The sequence below is a fragment of the Microtus oregoni genome, unplaced genomic scaffold (genome assembly GCF_018167655.1).
Source record: "Microtus oregoni isolate MIOR12 unplaced genomic scaffold, Mior012 000020F_ref0000438, whole genome shotgun sequence".
Taxonomy (NCBI): domain Eukaryota; kingdom Metazoa; phylum Chordata; class Mammalia; order Rodentia; family Cricetidae; genus Microtus; species Microtus oregoni.
In genome coordinates, this window is record NW_024543079.1 from 38,494,051 (window position 1) to 38,518,355 (window position 24,305).

The 24,305-nt window shown below is 44.2% G+C and overlaps 1 protein-coding gene across 3 annotated transcripts in view; it reads right to left on the reverse strand.

Moving 5' to 3' along the window:
• Positions 1-24,305, reverse strand: part of Mertk (MER proto-oncogene, tyrosine kinase) — a 101,520-nt gene that overhangs the window by 12,181 nt on the left and 65,034 nt on the right. For all 3 annotated transcript variants that reach the window (XM_041670411.1, XM_041670412.1, XM_041670410.1), the window contains 8 exons: positions 17,053-17,206; positions 14,179-14,332; positions 11,949-12,034; positions 10,094-10,189; positions 9,254-9,334; positions 6,831-6,923; positions 5,109-5,227; positions 88-197 (listed from right to left, as the gene is read on the reverse strand). In XM_041670411.1, the coding sequence (XP_041526345.1) occupies positions 88-197; positions 5,109-5,227; positions 6,831-6,923; positions 9,254-9,334; positions 10,094-10,189; positions 11,949-12,034; positions 14,179-14,332; positions 17,053-17,206 (893 nt within the window). The remainder of the gene's footprint in view (positions 1-87; positions 198-5,108; positions 5,228-6,830; positions 6,924-9,253; positions 9,335-10,093; positions 10,190-11,948; positions 12,035-14,178; positions 14,333-17,052; positions 17,207-24,305) is intronic.

Sequence of the window (24,305 nt, forward strand, 5' to 3'; positions counted from 1 at the left end):
CCTAAGCCATCTGCCCTCCATCATCTATGAAACTCAAGGTCACAAAGTCTAATGACCCTGCCTCCCCAGGATGGTCTAGGTTCTTACATGCAGTTTCGAGCTGCTAAATCCCGATGAAGAAAATTCCTGTTGCTCAGATACTCCATCCCCTGAGCAATGTCCACCATGAACTTCAGCAGTGTCTGCAGGGGGATGTGCTAACGGGAGAAAACAAAAGGAGACATTATGGCTTAGAAGGAAAAGTGGGCAAGTTACTCTCATCCAGGTGGGAAATAGTGATGTATTTATTTTTATTTTATGTGTATAAGCATTTTTGCCTGAATGCATGTATGTGCACCGTGTGTGTGCTTAGTACCCAAGGAAGTCAGAAAAGAGTGTCGGATCCCCTGGTACTGGAATTATAGCTGGTTGTGAGCTGCCATGTGGGTGCTGGGAACCCAACCTGGGTCTTCTGCAGGAACAGCCAGTGCTCTTAACTGCTGAGCTGTCTCTGCAGTCCTGGAAACAGTGTTCGTATTCCCGAAGTTAGCATGGTGATACAGGGAAACAGATTTTTCCTCTCTGTAGCGTTAATTTTTAAAAATGGATATTCTGTTTTGAGAAAAGTTCTCTCTATATAGCTCAGGCAGGACTACAACTCAAGATCCTCCTGTCTCAGCGTCCCTAGTGTGGAAATGACAGCCACCAAACCTGGCTCAGAAATAGTGCAAACAGTGCTTTAAAACAGGGATAAAGAGGAAACCCTCTAAAAACTTCTTGAAAAACACTACAATCTCTTGGCTATTAAAAGCATTTCAGTTGAAAAATATTTTGTATCTTTTCACTGATCCTGAGGCCAAAGGGGAGCCAAAGAGGAGACTTCACATCCCGAGAGGTACCGGGACATAGACCCAGGCCAGGTAGAGAGGACGAGGGAGGACGGCCTCATTGTTTGTTTTGAATTTTCTTTTACATCTACCTATTTACTTTGTATGTGTGAAGGAGGGAGGGGTCACTTGTGCCACCACATACGTTTGGAGGCCAGAGGACAAGCTGTGACAGTCAGTTGTCTCCATCCACCATGTGGGTCCCAGGGTGAACCCAGGTTGTCCTTTGTAGAAAGGAACTTCGCCTGCTGAGCCATCTCACTGGCTCAAGTGCCTGGATCTAACGAGGGAAGAGGAGATACTCTGGGAAAGGGTCAGGTGTTTGAGAGGGGGGAAAAAAAAACAACTTAACAAGAACTGTTTCTAATTCTGTATTCTTGATATTCTCCTCCTCTTTTTTCTATTTGTTGATCTCTTGGCCCCACACAGACTAAGAAAGCCCATTTTACTTTGAGATGTTTTGAAACACAATATTATTCTTCTAGACAGCAACAATCAGGCAAGTCTTCGCCCCTTATCTTTGTAGAAAAATACAAGTACGCACTCAGAAATTTTATTTATTTTTTTCTCTAGGACCTTCCTAGAGCGTCAGCTGTCTAATGTTTTCTCTGTGTTGTAAAAATCAGGCAAAACTGCTATGTGAGTAAACATGGCACCGGTGGGGCTGGGGATGCTGCTCAGTGGTAGAGGATTCATGCAGCATACAACCCTACAACCCTGGGTTTACTCCCCAGCACTACCAGTCCCACCACACACACGCACAGGGGGGGGGGGAGAGAGAGAGAGAGAGAGAGATTTTTAAAAAAAATCAGGTGTTGGGGCTCATTCCTTTTATACAGCACTTGAGAAGCTGAGACAGGAAAATTTCTAAGAATTCAAGGCCAGCCTGGGATACAAAATAAGATCCTGTCTCAAAACAACAACAACAACAACAACAAACAACAACAACAACAACAACAACAACATTCCTAAAAGAAACAAAGGAAAGCAAGGAGACAGGGAGGATGCAGAGAAAGAGAGCGCCTTCCAGGCATTTAGAATTGGTTATAAGGATGACTAATGAAGATCTCCAAGTAGTAATTTAATGCTTTATTGCAGTCACGGCACTAAAGAAAGGCTGACTACAAGTTCCTAGCAATCGTGAATCATGAGTGGTTTGCCCGTGGTCCCCGCTTCCACCCCACCACGCCATCGCGTGGCATCAGATTTGTCACGGCTCCTTTTCCAGGGACTGCCAGTTTTTGAAAATGGTATTCACAAGGGCACTGCATTTTGTTTGGTTTGGTTTTGCCTTTCCAGTGGTACTGGGAATGGAACTCAGGGCCTTGTGTTAGGTTCTCTACCATTCAGCTATAAGCTTGAACATTACGTTTTTAAAGACCTATTTCTTAACCATGACATACGCCACTTATATAGCACACATGAAACCAAAATGCCATCCTTCCCTGCTGCAGTGTCTCTCTGTCCATCCTCCTGTGCTTTGCTCTTGCCCCTGGAGAAAACTTGCAGTCTCTATAATTGTCTCTGGAGAGAACCTGAGGTTCCAACATGTGTGCTCCCTGGTCTCTCGCCCCCATCCTGGTCGCACGCTTCCCTGCCCTGTTTCATTTCCACCATACCAGCATGGACTACTAAAGCTTCTCCAGTCAGAACCTCTTCCTTCCCCAAGGCTCTAGAGCAGATGCACGTTTCTGCTTGATGTGTATCATCCCAGCTGCCATCCTCTGGGAGATGCTGAGGTGGTGTTTATCATCTGCCTGTCTGTCCTGCCAACCTCCAGGGACACTGTCCATGCTGAGGACAGTGACATTTGGAGCCCAGAATCCAGGCCCTGTTCAGAAGCTCATTGACAAACCCTGAGACTTAATCTCGGATGACGGTAGTTGGAACAAAAGGTCTTTATGCCTTGGGAACTGACTGCGCAGGAAGCAAAGAAGCAGCCTGAATAAAATCTCGGTGTTCCAGCTACTCTGTGAACTCTGTGTCTTCCATCGTTATCACAGGCTACAAAATATCAAAATGTAAAAATATATTCCTTTTTATCTCTGTAACGCTGGGGAGTTATTCCCCACCACTGAGGGTACCCTTGTGCTTTTCAAAGGGAAATAATCAGTCAAGAAAATACTCTGCGCTTGTTTAAAAGAATAAAAGATTGTTACTGCAGAACTTTAGCCAGATGAAGTAAAACTGTTGTTGGGTGTGGGGTGGGGGATGGGAGTGGGGGGATTGCAGTGTAAGAGAAAGCAGGATGGCAGGGAAGAAGTACACTCTACAGGGTTAAAATCTACAGAAAAGTTGCAGTATTCACGACAATGTGGTAGGAATACAGGATCAACAGATAGGGTTTGTTTGTTTGTTTTTTGAGGCAGGGTTTCTTTGTGTAACAGCCGTGGCTGTTCTGGAAGTCAGAACCTGTTCTAGATCAGGTGGGCCTTGAACTCATAGAGATCTGCTACCTTTGCCTCCTGAGTGCTGGGATTAAAAAAGTGTGTGCCACCACCGCCCGACTTTGAACAGATAATTTAATCGAACCGATGGAGGACTCAGAAATAGACCCATCGTGTACAGCCTGTCAAGTTTTTGATAGAGGTGTCAAAGCAATTCAGTAGATTAAATGTGGCCTTTTCATAAATGTTAAACAGTTATATATAAAACCAACCAACCGAAAAGGAATCTTAGGGTAAGGATGTAGCTTGGTTGGTAGAGTGTTATAAAGCATGCAAGTGGAGCTGGGCTCGATCCCCACACCACAGGAAGTGGACATGGTGGTGGGAGCCTGTAATCCAGAACTCCAGAGACAGAGGCAGGAGGCTCAGAAGTTAAAGTGCATCCTTAGCTAGATAGTGAATTTGAGGCCAGCTCGGGCTACAAGATTTCCTGGAGAAGAAAGAGAGAGAGAAAGAGAGAGAGCGAGAAAAGAAAGAAAGAAAGAAAGAAAGAAGCCTTGAACTGAATTTCAGGCCTTCTATAGAAATTGACTCAAAATGGATTGAGATTCAAACAGATCATGTAAAACTAAACAGGTTTAGAAAGCAACAGGAAAAAAAATTAAATCAGGGGTTAGTAAAGAGTTGTCACATACAACAGCCAAAACATGAAACACGAAAGAGAAAATTGACACACATGCCTGTAATTGCACTCACCAGAGTCCTGCTGTTAGTGGCAGCTAAGGGGACAGAGGTGCCTGTGTTAGAGAATGCCCAGGTATTTTAGCGATTGTTTCCGTTCCTTCCTGCAGCCTGCACTCTTTGGCAGCAATGACTTAGGGCACCATTGGCCCACAGCAAATCCTGTTCTAACATAGGGTGATTCCTGACAGAAATCAGTCCCATGTTTTTCCACTGTGGGTGTCCTGCAGTAATGCTGCCATCTTAGACAGAGAAGTGATAGAGAGAAGCGAGGACCAGCCTGACAACGCCAGGAACACAAACCACAGCTTCGACTCATAGGCATGGGTCTTTCCTGAGAGGGGGACACGGTGCTCACTTCACAAGGAGGCCCACAGCAATGTCTCCATCATAGGATCCCCAAATCTACAATTTTGACGTCCAAAGTAAAAACTGACCCCAAAGAGGACAAGCTTTTAAATTCATATTTTCAAACCTCTGAGATGATTCATCACTAGCTTTCTGGGTATAACCCCAACTGCCAGGGCTGTGCAGTCAGTCAGTCCCTAGGGCATAAGGCAGTAATAAGGTACAAGAATGGCAGCTGAGCCTCTCACCTCACCGGATCTTCCCGCAACCCATTTTAGCGAGGATCACGAATTGATGCATTCACAATCGAATATTTCCCACCTCAAAGGCTGAAACCCATGACTCTAAGGAGGGCCCTGGAAGATTTACTTTAGGAGAGCTGGAGCTGGGTATGGTGGCACAAATGGGTGATCCCTGCACCCAGGAGGCTAGCCCGGGTTATAATGCGAAATTATCTCAAATAAACAAAACACATCTTTTAGGATGTGTTCTTTACCAGCCTGCAATGAGTAAAGGCACACAAACCTGCAGTCAAGACTTTGGCCCAAGACTGTGGGACCACCCGGCCTCCTCCTACCATGAACAGGGATAAAAGACACACTCATAGGCCTGGTGAGGGGATGGAGATCATAATTTACCCCTGGGTGCACAGAGAACTCTGAACCAAGGCCAGTGTCCTCCTCTGCATTTTCAGAGACTCATAGGTTGTCCCAGTTGTCATAAAAGCGTCAGGAACAGTTAAGAGGCAGCACAAGTGGCCTGTTACCTTTGGTCTTGATTCTATCCGGGAATATAGCAGGAACGTATGCAGGTCTCCGTATTTCATGAAGGGTAAAACCACCATGGGCTTTGGGATGCCTTGAGAGCTCATTTCTATACACACGCCTGAAATTGAAAACAAAGAGCCCTTGTTAGGTATGAACACATAAGACCTGGAGGCCACCAGCCAAATCGGAGCCATGTGCTACCAGGTCAAGAGGTGAAAAATCAAAGGTTCAGAACTCTCACAGTGGATTCTAGCATATGGAACACCTGCAGGCTGCAGGACTTTCTCTCTCTCTCTCTCTCTCTCTCTCTTCCTCCCTCCTTCCCTCCCTCCCTCCTTCCTTCCCTCCCTCTCTTTTTTCCTTCCCTTCTTTCAGGTTAGGCTAGCGTTTGCAAGAGAACTCTCAAAACTCGACCTGTTACAAGAACAGACAACTTGAAACCAAGGAATTTTGTGTTCTGCTTTTGTTAGACTAAATCACTGAGGGGTACAGGCCTCAGAGAATCTGAGGGCAAATTAGTTAAATACTCCTATGAAAAGGTCTACTGTAACCAGATGCTTAAAGTTATTAAGTATTTTTGAGGGCCTGTAGGTAAAACCCCTCTTTCTGAACTTTCGGTGATTGAAGTTACAATGCCTTAGCATGGAATTCTCGAATGAGCTGGTCACCTGATCCTAGGCTTACAAAGTGTAGCATATCAAGCAAAGTTTAATGTCTCTTCTAGTCTGTCTGGTAAAGCCACTAACTGCAAACAATAGCTACTTCTTTGACATTCGATTTTATCCAAACCTTAACTTTTACATCTCTACAGTGTCAGTCATATAGAATGTTGAAAGATCACTAAAAGATTTATTACGGGCCCGGGCAAAAGCAGGGAAGAAAAAGGCAAGTATTTCTAGATTGTTTCTCTATTTCAGAATAGTGTCCCTTGCATATCATGTACTGATACCTATTTTTTTTAACATTGATATAAAACCAAATTTCCTTTAATTGTGTCTATGAAATAGTCAATATGCCATGATTCACAAGTTGGCTCATAAATTATTTCTCAAAGACTGAAATGTCTAGGTTCATAGCATTACTTCACTTGTTTTCAATTCACAGACAGCCTCCACCCCACAAAGACTATCACATTACTAGCTCTGGTGTCTTGCCTTTGGGTCACCGGGGGCTATTTTAACTGACAATCTTCTAATTCCTGTGCACACTCTCACTATCTCTAATTCTATCAGCATCCAGAAAACACAAACCCATTTTTACTCTCAGTCTTAGAAGGCAGGACAAACCCAGGGTTGTGATTTTTGGTATAAACCTCTGTACACCAGAACTTTTCCTTTTCTTCCTCAGCACACAGTGGGCCAGCAAAGCCCCTTCCAGCCTCGCTCTGGCATCCCCCTGAGGTAAACCCCTCCCAGCCTCGCTCTGGCATCCCCCCCCCTCGGGTAAACCCCTCCCAGCCTCGCTCTGGCATCCCCGCCCTGAGGTAAGCCCCTCCCAGCCTCGCTCTGGCATCCCCGCCCCAGGTAAATCCCTCCCAGCCTTGCTCTGGCATCCCCCCGCCCCCCAGGTAAACCCCTTCCAGCCTCGCTCTGGCATCTCCCTCAGGTAAACCCCTCCCAGCCTTGCTCTGCCAACCCCCTGAAGTAAACCCTCCCAGCCTCGCTCTGGCATCTCCCTGAAGTAAACCCTCCCAGCCTCGCTCTGGCATCTCCCTGAGGTACCTAGGAGCCGGATGACGTTTGGGTGGTTGAAGTCTTTCATGCACGCTGCTTCACTGAGAAACTCCTCGATCTCCCGGTGAGAAAAGTTGTCCACTAGAGGAGCAGATGGAAAATGCAAGGCATGATCAACGTCCTCAATTTAGAGGAGGGGCCAGAAACGGCACTCTTGTCCAGTAAAACCAAAATCTACACTCCGCTTCACGGTGCACTCTTAACTCTGAGGGAAGCTGAGGTGGGAAGACTCAGAGGCCAACATGGGTTAGATAGCAAGACCCCGTCTCTAAAAGCAAAGCAAAACAAAACAAAACAAAACAAATTCCCCTCTCAAACAAAAATAAAAACTCCTAAAATCAGGAAAAGGCAAAACTATAGAGACAGGCAAGAGTCCTCATAGTGTTTGGGGGCTGGGAGAAGAGAGAGAAAAGCCAAAGGGAAAACATGAGGGACTTTTAGGCCATGCAACTCTTCTGCAGAATGTTATATGGGGATCATAGACCACTCATGCACTTGTCAGACCCATAGAACTATACAAGACCAGCAGTAAACACTAGCAAAAACAAAGAACTTCAGTCAATGATTCATCAGTGTGAGCCCAGCAATTGTACAATATGCTAATGAACTATGGCTGCTTATTACACTAAAGAGAAGTTGTGTGTGAGGGATGGGGACACAGGGCGACTGTACAGTTGTTCTGCAAACATAAAACTGGTCTTAAAATGTTCATTTAATAGACTTTTAATTTGAATATTAAAGGAAAAAAATCTCCCCAAATCCAAAGTGATTTTCAACTGGTCTGTCCCAATTACCTTTGCCTCCTCCTTGCTATGGATGCACGCCTAGGTTCATGATGACCTATTGTTAAATCACGCCTGTGAACCGGGTGCACTTCATACCAAAATTTTGAAATGTAACCAGTTTAAGAGAACTATTTACGATTTAATATTGGCCCATCAAGACAGCTTGGTGGATAAAGGGCTTGCCCCAAACATTTAATGACCTGAATTTGATCCCTGGGAATCCACAAGTTTTTCTCTGATCTCTGCTCATGTGCCGTGGTCCAAGTGCGTGTGTGCATGCACACACACAAACAAATAATTTAAAATAAAATTTTAAAAAATAAAATTCAATATTAGTCTATATAAAACAAGCCAGTCCCGAGAGAATAAATCCCATTTGATTTGCGGGCAGTGCTTAGAGTGACAAAGCCAGACAGGAAGTAGAATGGCTATTTCCTGGGTAGGGCAGGGGAGTGGGGAGTATGGAATTTCTGTCTGAAAAGAGGGAAAGTTTAAGAGCTGGATGGTGGTGCTGTGTCCATGGCAACATGAAGGTCCTACATGCCATTGGCCTACACATTTAAAAATGGTTAAGATGGTAAATTTTATTTTGTGTATATCTTACTATAATTAAGAACTGACAAAACATAAGGCCAGACATGTCTTGAGGGATTTCTTTACCAGGGTGTAACCTAGCGACTTAAACAGCCTGAGGGTGCCTAGCCAGGGTCAGTCTGTACTATTCCAAGGGTTTACTATATATTTATCTCATCCAGGTACAGAAAACTTAGAGAAAATATTTTAAAACCTTTATATTTATAACAGATCTGTCACCTTCTTCCTCACTGCTTCCCTTTGCTTTAGAGGTCCAGGGGACCCAACAGCAGGTGGGGACGGAGGTCTGCCTGTCAACCCTAGGCAAAAGGCGACTCACGAGTCTTGCTTTTTCTTTTGGTAAGTTTGAAACATATTTATTTCCCCACATTATCAAAATGATGTCCCCTCTGGAAAACAGTACTCATGAGTGACTATGTCACCCAGTGGACAATGTCAGTCTTTGGTCACAATGTCAAGAGCTCTTGGTTAGGAATCTAATAAGCTCTCTTTAACATGCCCTAGTTTTTATTTTATCTTCCACAGTGCTTGAGATCGAACCCAGGGCCTAGTGCCGGCTAGCTGAGTGAGTACTCTAAAACTGAATTACATGGAGAATCTGAAGCCAGAGAATCTAGCCTTACACTCTTAGATAACCAGCATGATATAATCCACGAGGGAGCTATTCTGAGAAGTGACCCCACTACCCTAGAGATCAGTCAGACCAATCCCTGGGGTCAGATACTAACATCCCCCTGCCTCAGGAATTCATGCTTTACTTGGGCATCATTAGCTGTACTAAATCGTGGGGGAGGATGAGGGAGAGAAGTCATAGAGCTGGTGAAAGTGACAGTTGCTGCTTCGAGCATGAAGAGTACCCCAGGCATGTGCACACAGAGAGCACATCATGTGCTTCTGAGGTGACCACGCTCCCACACTGCTTGGTGGCCCATCAGCAACTGAGACCAAAGCACAACCCCTGTTCTACCTGGGGCACCAGATATGGAGGTAACAGCCCACCCTGAAAGCATGGGTTCCATGCCGGACACTCACACTTCATGGTCTTCACCGCTACCTTCTGAGAAGTCCCATCTTCCTGCTTCAGATTGCCTTCCATTACAGACCCAAACTCTCCTGTGAAGTGAAACAACCTCCATGTGATGCTGGGCAGACGCCCCTCCTGACCACAGAAATGCAGAGCTGTGTGGTCCTGGAGCGACTCAGCCGCAGACACCAGGCAGGGCCTGCTCAGACACCTGCACAGCAGGGTGAACACTGGTGTGGTGAGTTTCAGTGGTCAGACTTCGCTTAGCTTGCCCCTTTACCAACCACCACAACTGACCCAGGAAACTTACAGGGAAACATGGAAATGTTACTGAAGATCACAAAACTGTCTTTTTTACTCCCAAGGGCTAGGGATGGAGCTCTCAGGACTTTATACATGTTAGGGGGGCACACTACCACAGAACTACATTCCCGGCCCAAAGCACAAATTTAGTAAATAATACTAAAATTCATGCTAAAAGCAGTTTTAAAATTTAGGTACATATTTTTCATCTACCGAAGTAGATCAGTACTTTAAAGTGTGTAGAACTCTGACCAATCAATAGATAATAATAATAAACAATAATTAATGAATCACACACTCTGCAACAAAGAAAGGGAATTCATACTTCCGAAACTTACTCCGTTCCAGGGAGTACAGGTGCCTCTTACGTATGTCATATCTGAGTTTCAAAAATGCTCCCCTTTTAAGCTCCAAAGAAGAATTCTTTATATTTTAACTCCAAGTAATAAAATCGGTATCTTAGTCAATGAATACACATTAAAAAACAAAACCCTCAACTGCTCCTTGACTCAAATTTTAAAAAGAAGTGCTTTGAAGTTGCTTACCTTCACCCAAAATTTTCCCAAGAATTAGAAGGTTTCTGTCAATCACGACATCTTCTAGTTTATTTTGCAGCTCCTCGCTCACCCCCAAGCTGTGCACTACAAAGGAGCGATGGTGTAGAATCAGCAGAGTGTTCTCTTCATTAAAACAAGCAAGTATATGGGAAGTCCTATACACAGCTACACATTTTCCCTGCTTTGTACTCATGTTAAAAAGTCTACACTCCATTCTGCTGTGATTGGGTGAATACATTAATCCTTCAAGGCAAGATCATCTACAAACAGCTATAAAAATGAGAGCCACACTTCCCTTCCCTTTTCACAAGTGCAGCTGTCCACACTGAGATTTGTGCAGAAGTCCGCTTTTGACTTTAGAGGGGTTTAGGGAAGCATACTGACGGGCACAGGCTGGTGGATAATGTATCCCCATTTATGGTCTAGAAAAGAGCCATGAGGACATCTCCCATGCCAGCCAGGGAAAACATAGGAAATACCCAGAGAAAAAACTGTCCTTGTATATGTGGTGTGTGCCATCTCATTCTAAGAAACCAGGCTAAACTGAATACTTCAGGGGTTTGGAGAATAAGATCGTCTGCAGCAAGTAGGTAGAATATAATCAGGTATGCAGTACCAGGAAGGGAGAACCGTTAAAAGACGAACTGGCAGATGATTCAGCCTGGGCTACAGCTGAGGCGTGAGCAACCTTTGAAAGAAATGAGCCTTAAAATTGAAAGGGAGGCGTTCACTCCTAGAAAAAAATTACTCAATTTTTTCTCCAACAGAGGGACAAACTGTCTAAATGAATAATTTTTAAATTCAAGAACAGGGACATCTAAAGATAAAAAAAGTTGGTTAGAAAAGTAATTAATACTGTTGCACACCAAATAAGTTTTGATTCGCAGTGGCCTGTATTCCATCAGGCTATGTCCTGTTTTGCTTTTTTATTTGGTTTTGCCAAGTAGCATGGATTTGACAATGTTTACATTCTTTGCACATTGCTCCTGAAATTGTATCTGTTTACCCTCCCCCCTCAAAAAAAATCAGAAACCCCCACTTCCACTCATCAGAGGTCAAAACTTGCAATAACTCTGCAGACTGTCCTTTGAGTTAGTGGCCAGGACAACAGGAAGTGAGGCTGAAGATTATATCCACTGTTTTGTGGCTTCCTTCAAACCTCTGCCCTCTGCCCCATCTCCTACCTCCCCCAAGGTTTTCCCTTTCCTTGTTGTTCCATGGGATTCTGGATCCTTAACTTGTTTTTTTTTTTTGTTTTTTTTTTTTTTTTTGGTTTTTCGAGACAGGGTTTCTCTGTGACTTTGGAGCCTGTCCTGGAACTCCCTTTGTAGACCAGGCTGGCCTCGAACTCACAGAGATCCGCCTGCCTCTGCCTCCCGAGTGCTGGGATTAAAGGCGTGCGCCACCACCGCCCGGCCCCTTAACTTGTTTCTTAATACTGGATTCACTTCTTCTAATTTCCAGTAGCCTGACCAGGAGATACCGATATGGCAACATCTCGTCATGTCCTTGCTAGCTTCTGGATGTTAAAACTATCCACCCCACCCGGTATAGTGGCTAATGACTGTAAACTCATCACTCAAGATACAGCTGAGGTAGGAGGATCATGAGTTTGAGGCCAGCGTGAACTACAAAGGAAGACTGTATCTCAGAAGAACAAATAAAAAAAATGTGTGTGTACATATATATACACACATATATATATTTATATCTTGGAAAAATACATACATAAACATACTTTTTTCTTTCTTTCCCATTCTCTTCTCTTAGCTTTCGTTAGAAACTTATCTTGGCTCTCCACTATTTTAACTTTTGCCAAAAAGTGAAAGGAAAGTCAGCTTACGGGTAAGCTCGATGGCTCGCCGACAGAAGGACTTCTTTGCTATGTAATTTACGACTAATTGGGAATCCTCCTCAGAGAATGCACCCCTGCACAAAAACAAAGATATCCAACCATAAAAACAGGGTAACGGACCCATGTGCCGCCACTGCAAGGATGTTATGGTGTCACCGGTGTGTATAGAGGGTTCTTCTGCAGCCAGAACACTTCCCTGCTTGTGGGAGAGAGCTTGGGTTTGATTCTGAATACTACAGGGAAAGAAGTCATAAAAACCATTTCTCACTGGGAAAAATAGACTCCTTTTTTTGAATCTATTTTAGCTCTACCAGGTAATAGCAAACCGTCTCTGCCCAGATATCATGAAGGACATATAAAAGGGCTGGGTATCAATGCAAGTATGCTTGCCTACCACGGCCAAGGCCCTGGATTCAAGCCCTATACCATACTTACATGCAAACATGATTATATATGTAAATATCTTATAAAAAAGAATAATACATTTTAAAGTTATTTACTTACTTTTCTGTGTACAATTGTTTTGCCTGCATGTACACCATTGCTCCAGCCCCAGCAAGCCTTTGTCTTAAGGTTCATGTTTTGATTATTTAAAAAGTATTATGTGGATATGGGTGTATCTATGTGAGTACCCGAGGAGGTCAGAAGAGGACATAAGACCCTCTGGAGCTTGTAGTTACAGGTGGTTGTCATGGCGCTTAGAACTGAACCCAGGTCCTCAGCAAGAGCAACAAGTGCTCGTAACTGTAGAGCATCTCTTCATCCTGACTCAGCATCTCAGCTGACAGAACCTAATATTTTTAACTCAGGCTTACAACAGTTAGAATTGGTAATGACCTTGGAGTCCACTGAGAGACGGATAATAGCAAGGAAGTTGGGCAACGTTAAAAGGCTTGTCTAAAGTGACAGAACTGGGGCTGGAGAAGGAAAAGAGGGTTTTAAATTGGAATGTTCGGATACAAAATGGTCTCTATTTGAAATAGCCAAGGAAAGGAGGTGAGGAAAGGAGGGAGGGAAGGAAGAAGGACGAAACAGAAGAAATGAAAAGCAAGAGTCAAGCCACCTTCAGCCACCCAGGGACGCCAATACCTCAGCAACTGTCCCTATGTCCCCTCTACATACAGGTCGGGCATCTTTCTCTGAAATGACTGGACCAGGAGTTTCTGGCCTTTTTCAGATTCTGGAATCTTGGAACCAAATCTAACCATGAAGCTCATTCCAATTTCACACCTACTTCACACACAGCATGAGGTAGATCATGCATGAAACAAAATTTCCAAATATGGCATCCTGTTGCACTGTTTCCAATTGAGCCGGTTTGTAAAAGGTCATATTTTTGGTTTATGGATGTCTGGGTTATACTGTAAAAAAAAAAAAGAAATAACTGCGGGCTGGGGAGATGGCTCAGTGGTAAAGTGCTAAGTGTATAAGCATGAGGATATGACCCCCAAATCCACATAAAAGTTGAGTGTGGTGGTGTGTGCCTGTAGCCCCAGTACTGGAGGTAAAGAGAAAGACAGAACTTTCCCCAGATAACTGGTCAGTCTGTCTAGACAAAACGGTAAGACCTGGGTTTAATGAGAGAGCCTGTCTCAAAAAATATAATGGAGGGGCCTGTGAGATGGCTCAGTGGGTAGAGGTGCTTGCTGTGAAGCCTGCCAACCTGAGTTCAATGTCTGGGACCCACATGTGGAAGAAGAGAACGCTTGCAAGTTGTCCTCTGATCTCTTTATATGTTCTGTGGCATTGAGTACACACACATACACAGACACACAAAGAAGTTAAAAAACACACCTTTTTTAAATTTTTAATTTTTAATAGTGGTGAGGAACAGGAGAAAACACCTGATGCTGACCTCTGGTCTCCACACAGGCATGCACAGAGAAAGTGCAGTTGCACACACACCTGTACACATGTGCATATATCACACACACAATAACTGGGTCATTTGGAAAGCTTCTCATTCAACACCACCCAGTTAGCATAGCATATCCTACTGAAGCTCGTCTCTGGAAAAGAGCTGGCTCTCGCAGTTGCTGACTTTGTAGGAACTGATCTAAGAAGGGAAGTCATCTGACTCTGGGGCCTGCACGGGATAGGACAAGGCAGAAGCCCAGCCAGCCAGCTGCTATCATCTGTCACAACAACCTCACCAATACCACAGGGTTATATATATTTAACCCTGCTCAAGGTTAACATTTTTAAGTCACAAACTTACCCAAACTTTGTTTCCTGGACTCTTCTTCTGATGGCCAGAGAAATATACAAAATCAACCCGATTAAAACAAATCCACAAAAGCAGCCAAGAATGATGAGCATGGACTCCGTGTTGCCAGGCGCTGGAGTCGACGAAGGCGCATAATCGACCCTACCTGGGACAGATCCAGAGACATTAGTTGGAACTAATCCTCAGGGATTCAGAATACATAGGATACACAGGCTTGCAATCCTCTAATGTTTTGTGATTGGTGAATGCAGGTCGTTCTCAATTCAAGGCGAAATGATGCAGAGTTACAGCTATCAATGCGACGAAGAACTGGAGGGCTGGCTGCTCTTGATGAAGACCCAGGTTCGGGTCCCAGTACCTACACTGGTGCACTGCACGGCTTGACACTCCAGCCTGAAGGGTTCCACTGCTCCCCTCTGGTCTCCATGGGCACTGCTCTTACATGGTGCACATACAGACAAGCAGACACAAATCCACACAAATAAAAATTAAAAGGGCTGGAGAGATGGTTCAGCGGTTAAGAGCACTGTCTGCTCTTCCAGAGGACCTGGGTTCATTTCCCAGCATCCACATGGCAGCACACAACTGTCTGTAACTCCAGTTCCTGGGGATCTGACATCCTCATGCCAATGCACATAAAATTAAACGTGGAGGCCACGAAATCCAGTTGCTATAACGAATGTGGATCCAATTAAATGTATTATTAAAAAAATTTAAGAAAACAATGAGACTAGTTTTATTGTCTCACTCCACAGTATATGCCTGTCAAAACAACACATTGAACTCAGCAAACATATACACCTTTTTCTTGTCAATTAAAAAAAAACCCAAATGGCAAACTTGTTTCATGTTGGTAATAAATGCAGAAGAAAATAAAAAATTAGTAAACCTAATTTTTTCTTTCTTTTTTTCCAAAGGAAGTTTTGTTTTTTTTTTTAAATTTATTTTTAATTTATTACATATTGGGAGTTTGCCTTCATATATGTCTGTATGAGAGTATACGTCCCCTGGAGCTGAAGTCACAGACAGTTGTGAGCTGCCATGTGGGTGGTGGGAATTGAACTCTGGTCCTCTGGAAGAGCAGCCAGTGCTCTTAACCACTGAGCCATCTCTCCAGCCCTAAACCTAACATTTTCTTGGTGAATAGCATTTGGTGCACCATTTTCCTTCCAACCCACCCGGTTCATCTCTTGCTACCTTTTATGTGTTCTCATTAATTCCTTCTGTCAACTATCCATGTCTGTACAAATCACTCAGATTTGGTACTGGGAGGCAAGGAAGTCACATGGACGTGTGTCTTGGCCAACTGTGTGAAATGAGTGACAGATGTGGGAGCCAGTCACTGGCAAGCTTGGAAACACGTGATAAGACTACTGTGGAGAGGCTGCGCATCTGTCACTCAAGATGACGAGAGGCAACGTTAGGTTGTGTGTGATGACAGTTCTCAAAGGTGGGTAACTGGAATTTGAAATATGTTGCTGGGAACTGGTGCTATTTAGACTGTAGTAATGGGCGCATTTACGGGCGATTCTGCCTATGAGGCAACCTTTACAATCTTCTACAGTTTATGACACATGGAAATGGAAGTCCTCTGGTCGTCATTTCCGACCCCGAAGGATGGGTCACTACTGATGGGTGTATTTGCCAACGTGTGCATGCATTAGTGCACACGCATGTGGATACCCATGGAGACCAGAAAAGGGCATCAGATCCCCTGGAGCTAGAGTTATAGGTTGCTGTAAGCTGCCTGATGTGGATGCTGGAAACTAAGCTCTGGTCCTCTGTAAGAGCAGTAAGTGATCTTAATTGCTGTTCTAAACCTTGGTTTGTGAAGCTGTAGCATGAGTTCTGACAGGTCTTAATAATAAAACACAAGTAGAGAGGTAAGGTAGCTGTGGTTTTGCTCCTCTGTCTCTCTGATCTCTCAGCATTTTCCCCAATATCTGACTCAGGCTTTTATTATTAAGACCTATTAGAACTCGGGCTACATAAAGCTGTGCCTTCTGATGCTGAATCTCACTGTCTTTGAGTTTCTTCCAGGTAGACGCCCTTGGTCTCCCTAGCACCACAAAGTATGTTCCTCCGGAATGGAGTCTAGCTCCAATTTGTACTAAAAGGAGAGTTTGCCTGGGGATCACTGGGAAAGAGACAGACACAAATGAGTCATCTGTTCTCAAATCTCAACTGCTATTGGGTGCAAAGGCCGTGTTTGGCAAGAACTCGCAAGTGAGTAAGTCATGCTGGACGAGATGGCTGGGCACGGAGCCTCGGGTGGGTTGGAGTCAGGACAAAGGTAGCTCCCCCTGATTTACAGAAGCGTGAGCATCACGGTGGCTCCTTGACAAAGAACATTCCAGCAATAGGCAAGAGCTAATATGCATGGCTGGGCATTTAGCTCAGCTAGTCAGGGCTGCATGAGGATGGCGTTTGGAGGAAACACTCGATGTTCTATGCAGACTAAGTCGCTGAGCGCATTACCCAAGGGTTGAGCGGGTAAAAACAAGGCAAGCAGTAGCCTCAAACAGAGCAGAAACAAACGTGACAAACCAACCATGCCAGTCAGAGGCAACTAAGGACTAACAGCATTGCCTGTCCAGATTACAGTGCCGTGCAAATTCAACAGGTAAAGTCCAACTTAGTATTCTAAAAGGATGAAGCTTCCTCAGGAGTTATTAGTGTGAAGAGTAAAGGCAGGAGTGTCGGGGTTCTGTGGATTGTATTCTAAAGTTCCTTATGATTGCCACAATGCATTTTGGTTCTTATTTTACACTTGTCAATCAGCCACCGTCGCACTGGTCCCACTTAGGCAGTCCGGGAGCTGCTCAGACTGCTACGTTCTGCAGCCAACAGGGGCCCCTGACTCACTGTATTCAGGAATGCTTATTTTCATTGGCTCACTGAAAGGTCCAACACCCCCTTTAGTGATGGCTGCAATCCTCACTGTGCAGGTAGCATTGTAGATTTGGACAGGAATTTGAGCCAAGCTGCCATTCTGGCTGACTTCTTCAGAAAGTTCTTTCTGGTAACAGAGAGAAAAAAAAAAGGGAAATGAAACACTGGGGCAAGCGGGGACCTCACTAGACAGCTGCCCACATGCCCAAAGTTCCTGCTGAAGAAAGCCACCCATTTTCCACACACAGAGGTCATGCTTCACACAGTTCCTTCTTCACAAGGGCCATGGCTGGTGCCACTACATGACGGATCATGGAGCTGGGAGTAGGGACAGGGGCTGGAGCAATCTCAAACCTTGGGAGCCTTGAGAAACTAAGATCCCGAAGGCATGACACCTACAGAGGTCACTTAAGAAACTTCTGGCACAGAGGGAACATGTAGTGGATGTTTCTAGATCAGAGATTCGCAACCTTCCTACTGTTGCAACTCTTTAATATAGTTCCCAACAACAAGATCATTTTGTTGCTCATTCACAACTGTAATTTTGCTACTGTTATGAACAGTAATGAAAATATCTGCTATGTGCAGGATACCTGGTATGTTCCTCCAAGAGGTCACAACCCACAGGTTGAGAACCATTATCTGGATGTTAAGAGCAGGACTGAACTCTTGCAATCCCATGCGCAAAATCTTCCCTTTGGCACAATGCCACAGACTTACATTGTCCCTGGGTACTAACACCTGCCAACTATCCTTGGTTTAGCCAACCTTCTGTTCCCTGAAGTCCTGAGGATTCTCAGTAAAGTCTCTAGATGGATGGAGAGGGGAAGTGGTTGCATTTCCCTCTTCTTGTCAAATGGACAATTTGTATGATTTGAAATTGTTTCTTTTTATATTTGTTCATTTTACGTGCATGACTGTTTGTTTTGCCTGCATGTATGTCTGTGCACCGCATACATGCCTAGTACCCACGAAGGTCAGAAGAGGGTGTTGGATCCCCTGGAACTGAAATTACAGATCGTTGTAAGCCACTGTGTGAGTGCTGGGAATGGAGCTTGGGTCCTCTGGAAGAGCAGCCAGTGCTCTTAACCACCCAGCTACCTCTCCAGCCCCAATCAGTGCAATTTTTGAAGAATATTTGAAGCCTGGGTTTACTTTCACTGCTGCTGGTTTAAAGCCATTGTCATGCAACAGTGAGACATGAAGACCCAGGGAGAGAAACAGCCTTAACCGACTTGTTCCTCGGGCTTCCCAGACCTCCACAGTCACAACGCTCTCTGCGGTGGGAAATGTATTTGGACCTGGAGTTTTTATTTTTGTTATTTTTGAAATCATAATATCATCACATTTCTGCTTTTTCCTTCCTCCCTCTAAACCCTCTCATAGATCCCACCTTGTTCTCTTTCTCATTCATAGCCTCTGTTTTTTATTTAATCACTGTTGCTACATGCTTATATGTATTGACATTCTGCTTGTATGTATGTTTTCAGGACCAAATAAAGATGACATCAATAGACATGCAGAAGTGAATGGGGAAAGCCCACGAGGCTCCAGCCCTACACAAAGAACTACAAGCTTAAGGAAGGGCAGAGTGGGAGAGACAGTGTTCCCCAGGGAAGAGCACAGCAATTGATAATCCAATACCAAATGGGCAGTGTTTTGAAGGGACAATCATGTGGTTGTCAGTCTGGAATGAGGCTCTGGGAACTTCTTCAGCCCTGGATGGTGGACTTTAGATGTCATAGGGTAATAGCAGATCATGTGGGGTACAGGTACCACAAACCATCGTTGGACTGGAGGCATGGTTGCTGCTGGTAACTTCATCTTAGGTTCAATGGGTTTCAAGCCAGTCACTTCTAGAAATGGTACAAGATAGAGCTAGCTCAGCCTCAAGGACAGAACAGGCCGGTCATTCACGACCAAGAAGCCATCTGGTTTGGCCTTCTAGAGCTATTTCCGAATCTAAACCGGAAGTGACCCTTAAGTCCCAGGAGGGAAAGAAACAAAAAGAGAGATATCACCTCCTGTCCTTCGGCCACAGGCCTGAGCTCATGGGATGTGCCAAAGATTTCTGTTGTTAAATAAACACAAGAAAAGTTAGCCACGGTGGGGCTGCATAGCCTAGGTTGGTCCTTTTTAGAAAGGAAGTGTTTTATTTTGATAGTGGGTGACTTTGTAACTCTGCCTTTAATTTGGGGGTAGATAGAACTGAAAATCATCAGTTAGTGTAACTCCAGTCCACACCCTGAGTCCCGGAGCTCGGTCTCATTGAGACAGAATCTATGGCACAGTTCTCAGCCTGACTGCTCTTTTAGCTTAAGACTTCATACTAAAAAGGAAACTGGGCCTGCATCTGGCTGTATACTGTTTTTTCCCACGAAGACTCAAATATGATACATCGTTTATAAGACAAATTAGCTATAAAAAAAGGAAACACACAACTAGGAAAAGATTACATATCTAGACTAGTATAAATCCTAGCAAGAGTGAAATTAAAAAGAAATAAATGTAACAGTCCATTTGTTCCTTGGGATCTACAGGGTTGGTACCCCACACAAAATGGCTAGGTCTGTGTTCAGCGGTGGGTACACGCTTAGCTGAAGTAATGCTTTGGGTTTCATCCTCAGTGCGCAAACACAGAAACGGTATGATTTTATACAACTCATTGTAAATTCTTTTGTCAAAAACTAAATTGTTTTGAGAATTTCACACAAGTATTTACCTCATTTTCCCCACTCCCTCTCAAATGGTAAGCTCTTCCTTAATTATTGTCAAGCACACACACACACACACACACACACTTATATACAAATACAATCCTCTGAATCCACTTAGTGTTGTTCATATCATGTATTTAAGGCTGACCACTTGCAGTGGATAACCTATCATGGGACTTGTCCCCAGAGAGAAAGGATTCTTCCCCTCTCAGCAGCCAGGAATTGTTTGTAGCTCTTCATCTAGGAGTGGGGCTCTGCGAGAGCTCCCCAACCCATGTCGGCATGTGTAATTCCTTTGATCATGTGCACTATCCAATAAAGTGTTAACAGCTGCTCTATTACTTATAGTTTTTAACAGTGTGGTTATTCATGTAATATTGCTATTGTTGTTAGATTGTTTCGGGAATAATGATCCAACAAAAAAAAATGTTTGTTTTTCGAGATAGGGTTTCTCTGTATAGTTCTGGCTGTCCTGGAACTAACTCTGAAGATCAGGCTGGCTTCAAACTTACAGAGATCCACCTGCCTCTGCCTCCCAAGTGCTGGGATTAAAGGCATGCACCAACTACTACCTGGTCCAAACAATATTTTTAATACCTTTTTTTGTCTTATGGGGCAAAGCCAGGGTCTGTGCATTCTGAACATATTTTCTAGCACTGAAATACATTTCTAGCCTCAAAAAACAATGACTTGGTGATAGCTATATCTATATCTATTCTTTCAGAGATTTGGAGGTAGAGGCAGGAGGATTGCTAAAAATCTCAGGCCAGCTAGGGCTACCTAGCAAGGACCTGTCTCAGATAAAACAACGAAAGTGAATATTTTGATATAGAGGCTTACTTTGTAGCCCCTGGCTGGACACTCACTATGCAGACCAGGGTGGTTTTGAACTAACAGCAGTTTTCATAACCATAGTTTCTCAGTGCTAGGATTACAGAACAACCATACCTGGTTAGGCAGATAAAATGCTTGCTAACAGTCATGATTTCTTTTCTGAATATTTTCAATCTGTGATTAATTGAATCCATAAATGTGCAAGTCACAGACATGGAAGACCAACTATGGTTTACAATGCCTACTTACTTGGGGCATATAATTCATTATGAAAATCTAGGAAAATTATTTTTCATTTCCACCTTTTATTCCCAAGAGGAGTTAGCACAGGCAAAGAGCTAACCTGGAAACAGTGCATGGAGCAGCGTCCAGGCTGGCAAGTGTGATGCTTCTTTTCATTCTGATTTTGTATACTGCAGTTGACTTAAGACTGGATTACTAAGTATCTACCACATAGATCCTGTCTTGGAATTGTCAGAGTGAAAAGCAGAGCCATTTCCCAGAATGCAGTGGTCTGCTCACGAGGTGTGTGCCATGGGCCACCTGCATATTTGTTTAGTGAGCTTTCACTGTTCACCAACATAAAGACTTGAAAATCTACTAACTTTTTTTTTAGATAGTGAAGTCCAATTTATATTATGGCATTTGAACACAATTTCCCATAGTTACTTTTTAAAATGACATATAGACTTTTGGGGACAAGGAAGTAGCAACAGCATGTCTTTGGAAAGACTTTTTTTTCCTGGTGGTATGGCTTAGATGGAGTCAAGACAGGGCAACTATGTATTTTGTTTTATGATTATCAAATGACTTTAACATCACCAAATATTATATGAGAAATTCACACCCTGTAACTGATAACTGTCTAAGAGCAATGGCCCATTTCCAGCCCCAAGAGCAGTAACTTCAAGGAGGGAAGAAGTATCAAATAAAAGTTGTGTCATGTGAGGTAACAAAGGTCACTTGTTAAAAGTGCTCAGCTCCATAGGCACCAGTGACAAACCCGTATCTTCCTGTCATTACGTCTGAAGGTCGACACTGTGGAGCTAAGTGTGAAACTATGTGTTAGGAAGAGAGCCAATGGCTGCTGGGAAGTAACCCGCGGCTCTGAGAAGCTCTGGCTTTACAGTCAGCTGGGCCCTGGTTCTTATCCCCAGATCTCCAGTTCCAAGCTTTGTGGCCCTGGGTGAGTCACTCGACACCTCTAGACCCGATTCCTTGGTGAAAACTCAGATGACTGTCTTTTTCACAATGTATGGAGCAGAGTTAAACAAGTTCTTGATAGAAAACAGTGTGTAGTCTGCCCAAACAACAACAAAACAAAACAAAACAAAACAAAACAAAAGAATCAATGGTGGTTCTTAGTATATTGGATTGTGTTCATCAAGTTGCTGGGCTTGGGTCTTCCTCCTCTGTAGCTGCAAGGCCCCCCTTCAGCAACATTCTCATGGTATCTTGTGAGCTCTAGAGCACTGGAGGAAATTAATCTGTCTAGCTTCCAAAGGCAGGACACTGAGGACCCACTCAGAGATTACCTTCATGGCAAGCTTCTCCTTTAACCAAAGTGAACCATTCTTAATTGGTTCCTGGGTTTCAGAAGTGCCGTAGAGCCCTAACCTGTCTCATAAGAACGTTGACTATTTCTCAGGCCTAAAAATTAAACCCTCTTTAATACCCTTTAAAACCCTTCAGGGCTGAGAGAGAGAGAAGAAAAGGAAGGGGCAGGGAGCAGGGAGTGTGTCAATATGCAGACACATCTCCACTGCCCTGGCAAACTCAGGAGGAGGCAGAGGTCTCTGTCCAAGGAACCTGTTAGTGTAGTGCAGCTCCCCTGTAACATTAAAGAAGCTGGTTCCACATTGTGTGTGTGTGTGTGTGTGTGTGTGTGTGTGTGTGTGTGTGTGTACTTGGTAGTTCTAGGGATCAAACCTGGATCCTGGTGCATGGAAGGGAAACATCCTACACTAAGCTATATACCCTCATCCCAATCACATTGTTTCTTAATCACAATAATCTCTGTTGAGACTTCCATCTGATCTAAAACCTCTACCCACTACAAACACAAATCAAACCAGTCTTAGAGCTAAAAATCCTCATTCAGAGGCACATTCTCCAGCTGATTTAGATGGTGTCGCAGGTTCCACACACTGGGCCCATAGCACCTCTCATCCTTACAAAGCAAGGGCAAGGGTCAGTGTTCAGACAGTACACAGATGAACAAGACTCTAGCCTGGACAAGAGCACAATAGTCCTTGCCCCTCACCTTTGGCCGAGCTCTGATTTGGAAGGCAAGAAAAATAAAGCAAAAATGGTTTAAAAAAAATCTTCACTGAGGTATAAGACATATCAGCCAGTAAAGACCAGAAGTTTCTTTATCTAATTGCCCATACCATCCTCATGGCAGAGGGCACTGTTCTGAAGGGCACCGGGAGCACGGAACACAGCTGAGCACTGCAGACTGCTGGACCACTGCCATTCACAGCATCTCCATCACCATCAGCCTTCCCACACCTCAGCTCAAAAGGGCCTCGCTAGAAGAGTGGCTTCACCCATGCCAGAGGCAGAAGGGATGACCAGGCATTGGTTGGCTTTTAGAGCACCCAGAAGTCTGTGATTGGCAGTCACTATTTTCTGCCAATAAAGAAACAGGACGTTTGAGCCAGGCCACACCTTTAATCCCAGCACTTGGAGACAGAGGTAGGCGGATCTCTGTGAGTGCAAGGTCAGCCTGGTCTACAGAGTAAGTTTCAGGACAGCCAGAGCTACACAGAGAAATCTTGTCTTGAAAAACCAAATAAAAAGAAAGAAAGAAAAAAACAAACATGAAATTCCTCCTGACTGACATAGTGATTGACAAAGGTACAAGCTCATCTTCCATGTCACTGAAACAGGCCACCCAGAGAGCTCTTCCAAGAAAGCTCTGAAGTTACACAAATACAAAACCCAACTCGTTACAGCTGTCAGACAGTCAGAAATTTCCGAAGTGTCTGGTTTCCTGCCTTACGTAAGAAGAAGTAGCTGAAAGTGCAAACGAGAGGACAGTTGTGAGAGACCGACACCGTCTCCGCTGTGGCTTTAAAGATGAAGAGAGTTTAGAAATAAGATGACATATGCCCAGGTCATTGCAAACATCACTTCAGCCTGGTAGGATCCCACCCCATCCCCCGGGCCCTTTTCACGATTCCCTCTTTGCCTTCAGGTTCAAATCATGGGACAGAAGCGCAATTGCAGCAGAGAATGCTCTCAAAATAACGTGACCGACTCAGCCTGTTGTTGCCACAAGGCCCCAAGTACAGTGTGGGCGCAATGTAAATGACCTCATGACTGGATGACTTGGCATCTGCAAGGAGGTGAGCTACTGAAAGGTCACAGCCTGAACTGTGCCCACATTGTTCTCACTGCGGAGGGGACGTCTGAACAAAGGGCAATGAGAACGTAGGGCATGGATGGGTGTGAGCTGCACTTGGTGCATCAGGCTCTCAGGCCAAGTCATTCATAAAGGTTTCTCCATTGCTCTTTGAATGCCACAGCTCAAAAAGTCCCGTTTAGGAAAGAAGCCTTCATCAAGACTAGAAGGAGTAGCTTAAACATGCTGGTTTGTTTCTGAGTGCATATGGGTCTGCTGGTATCTTCTGCCACCAGAGAAAGATGAAATTCCCACTGAACTGCACAATC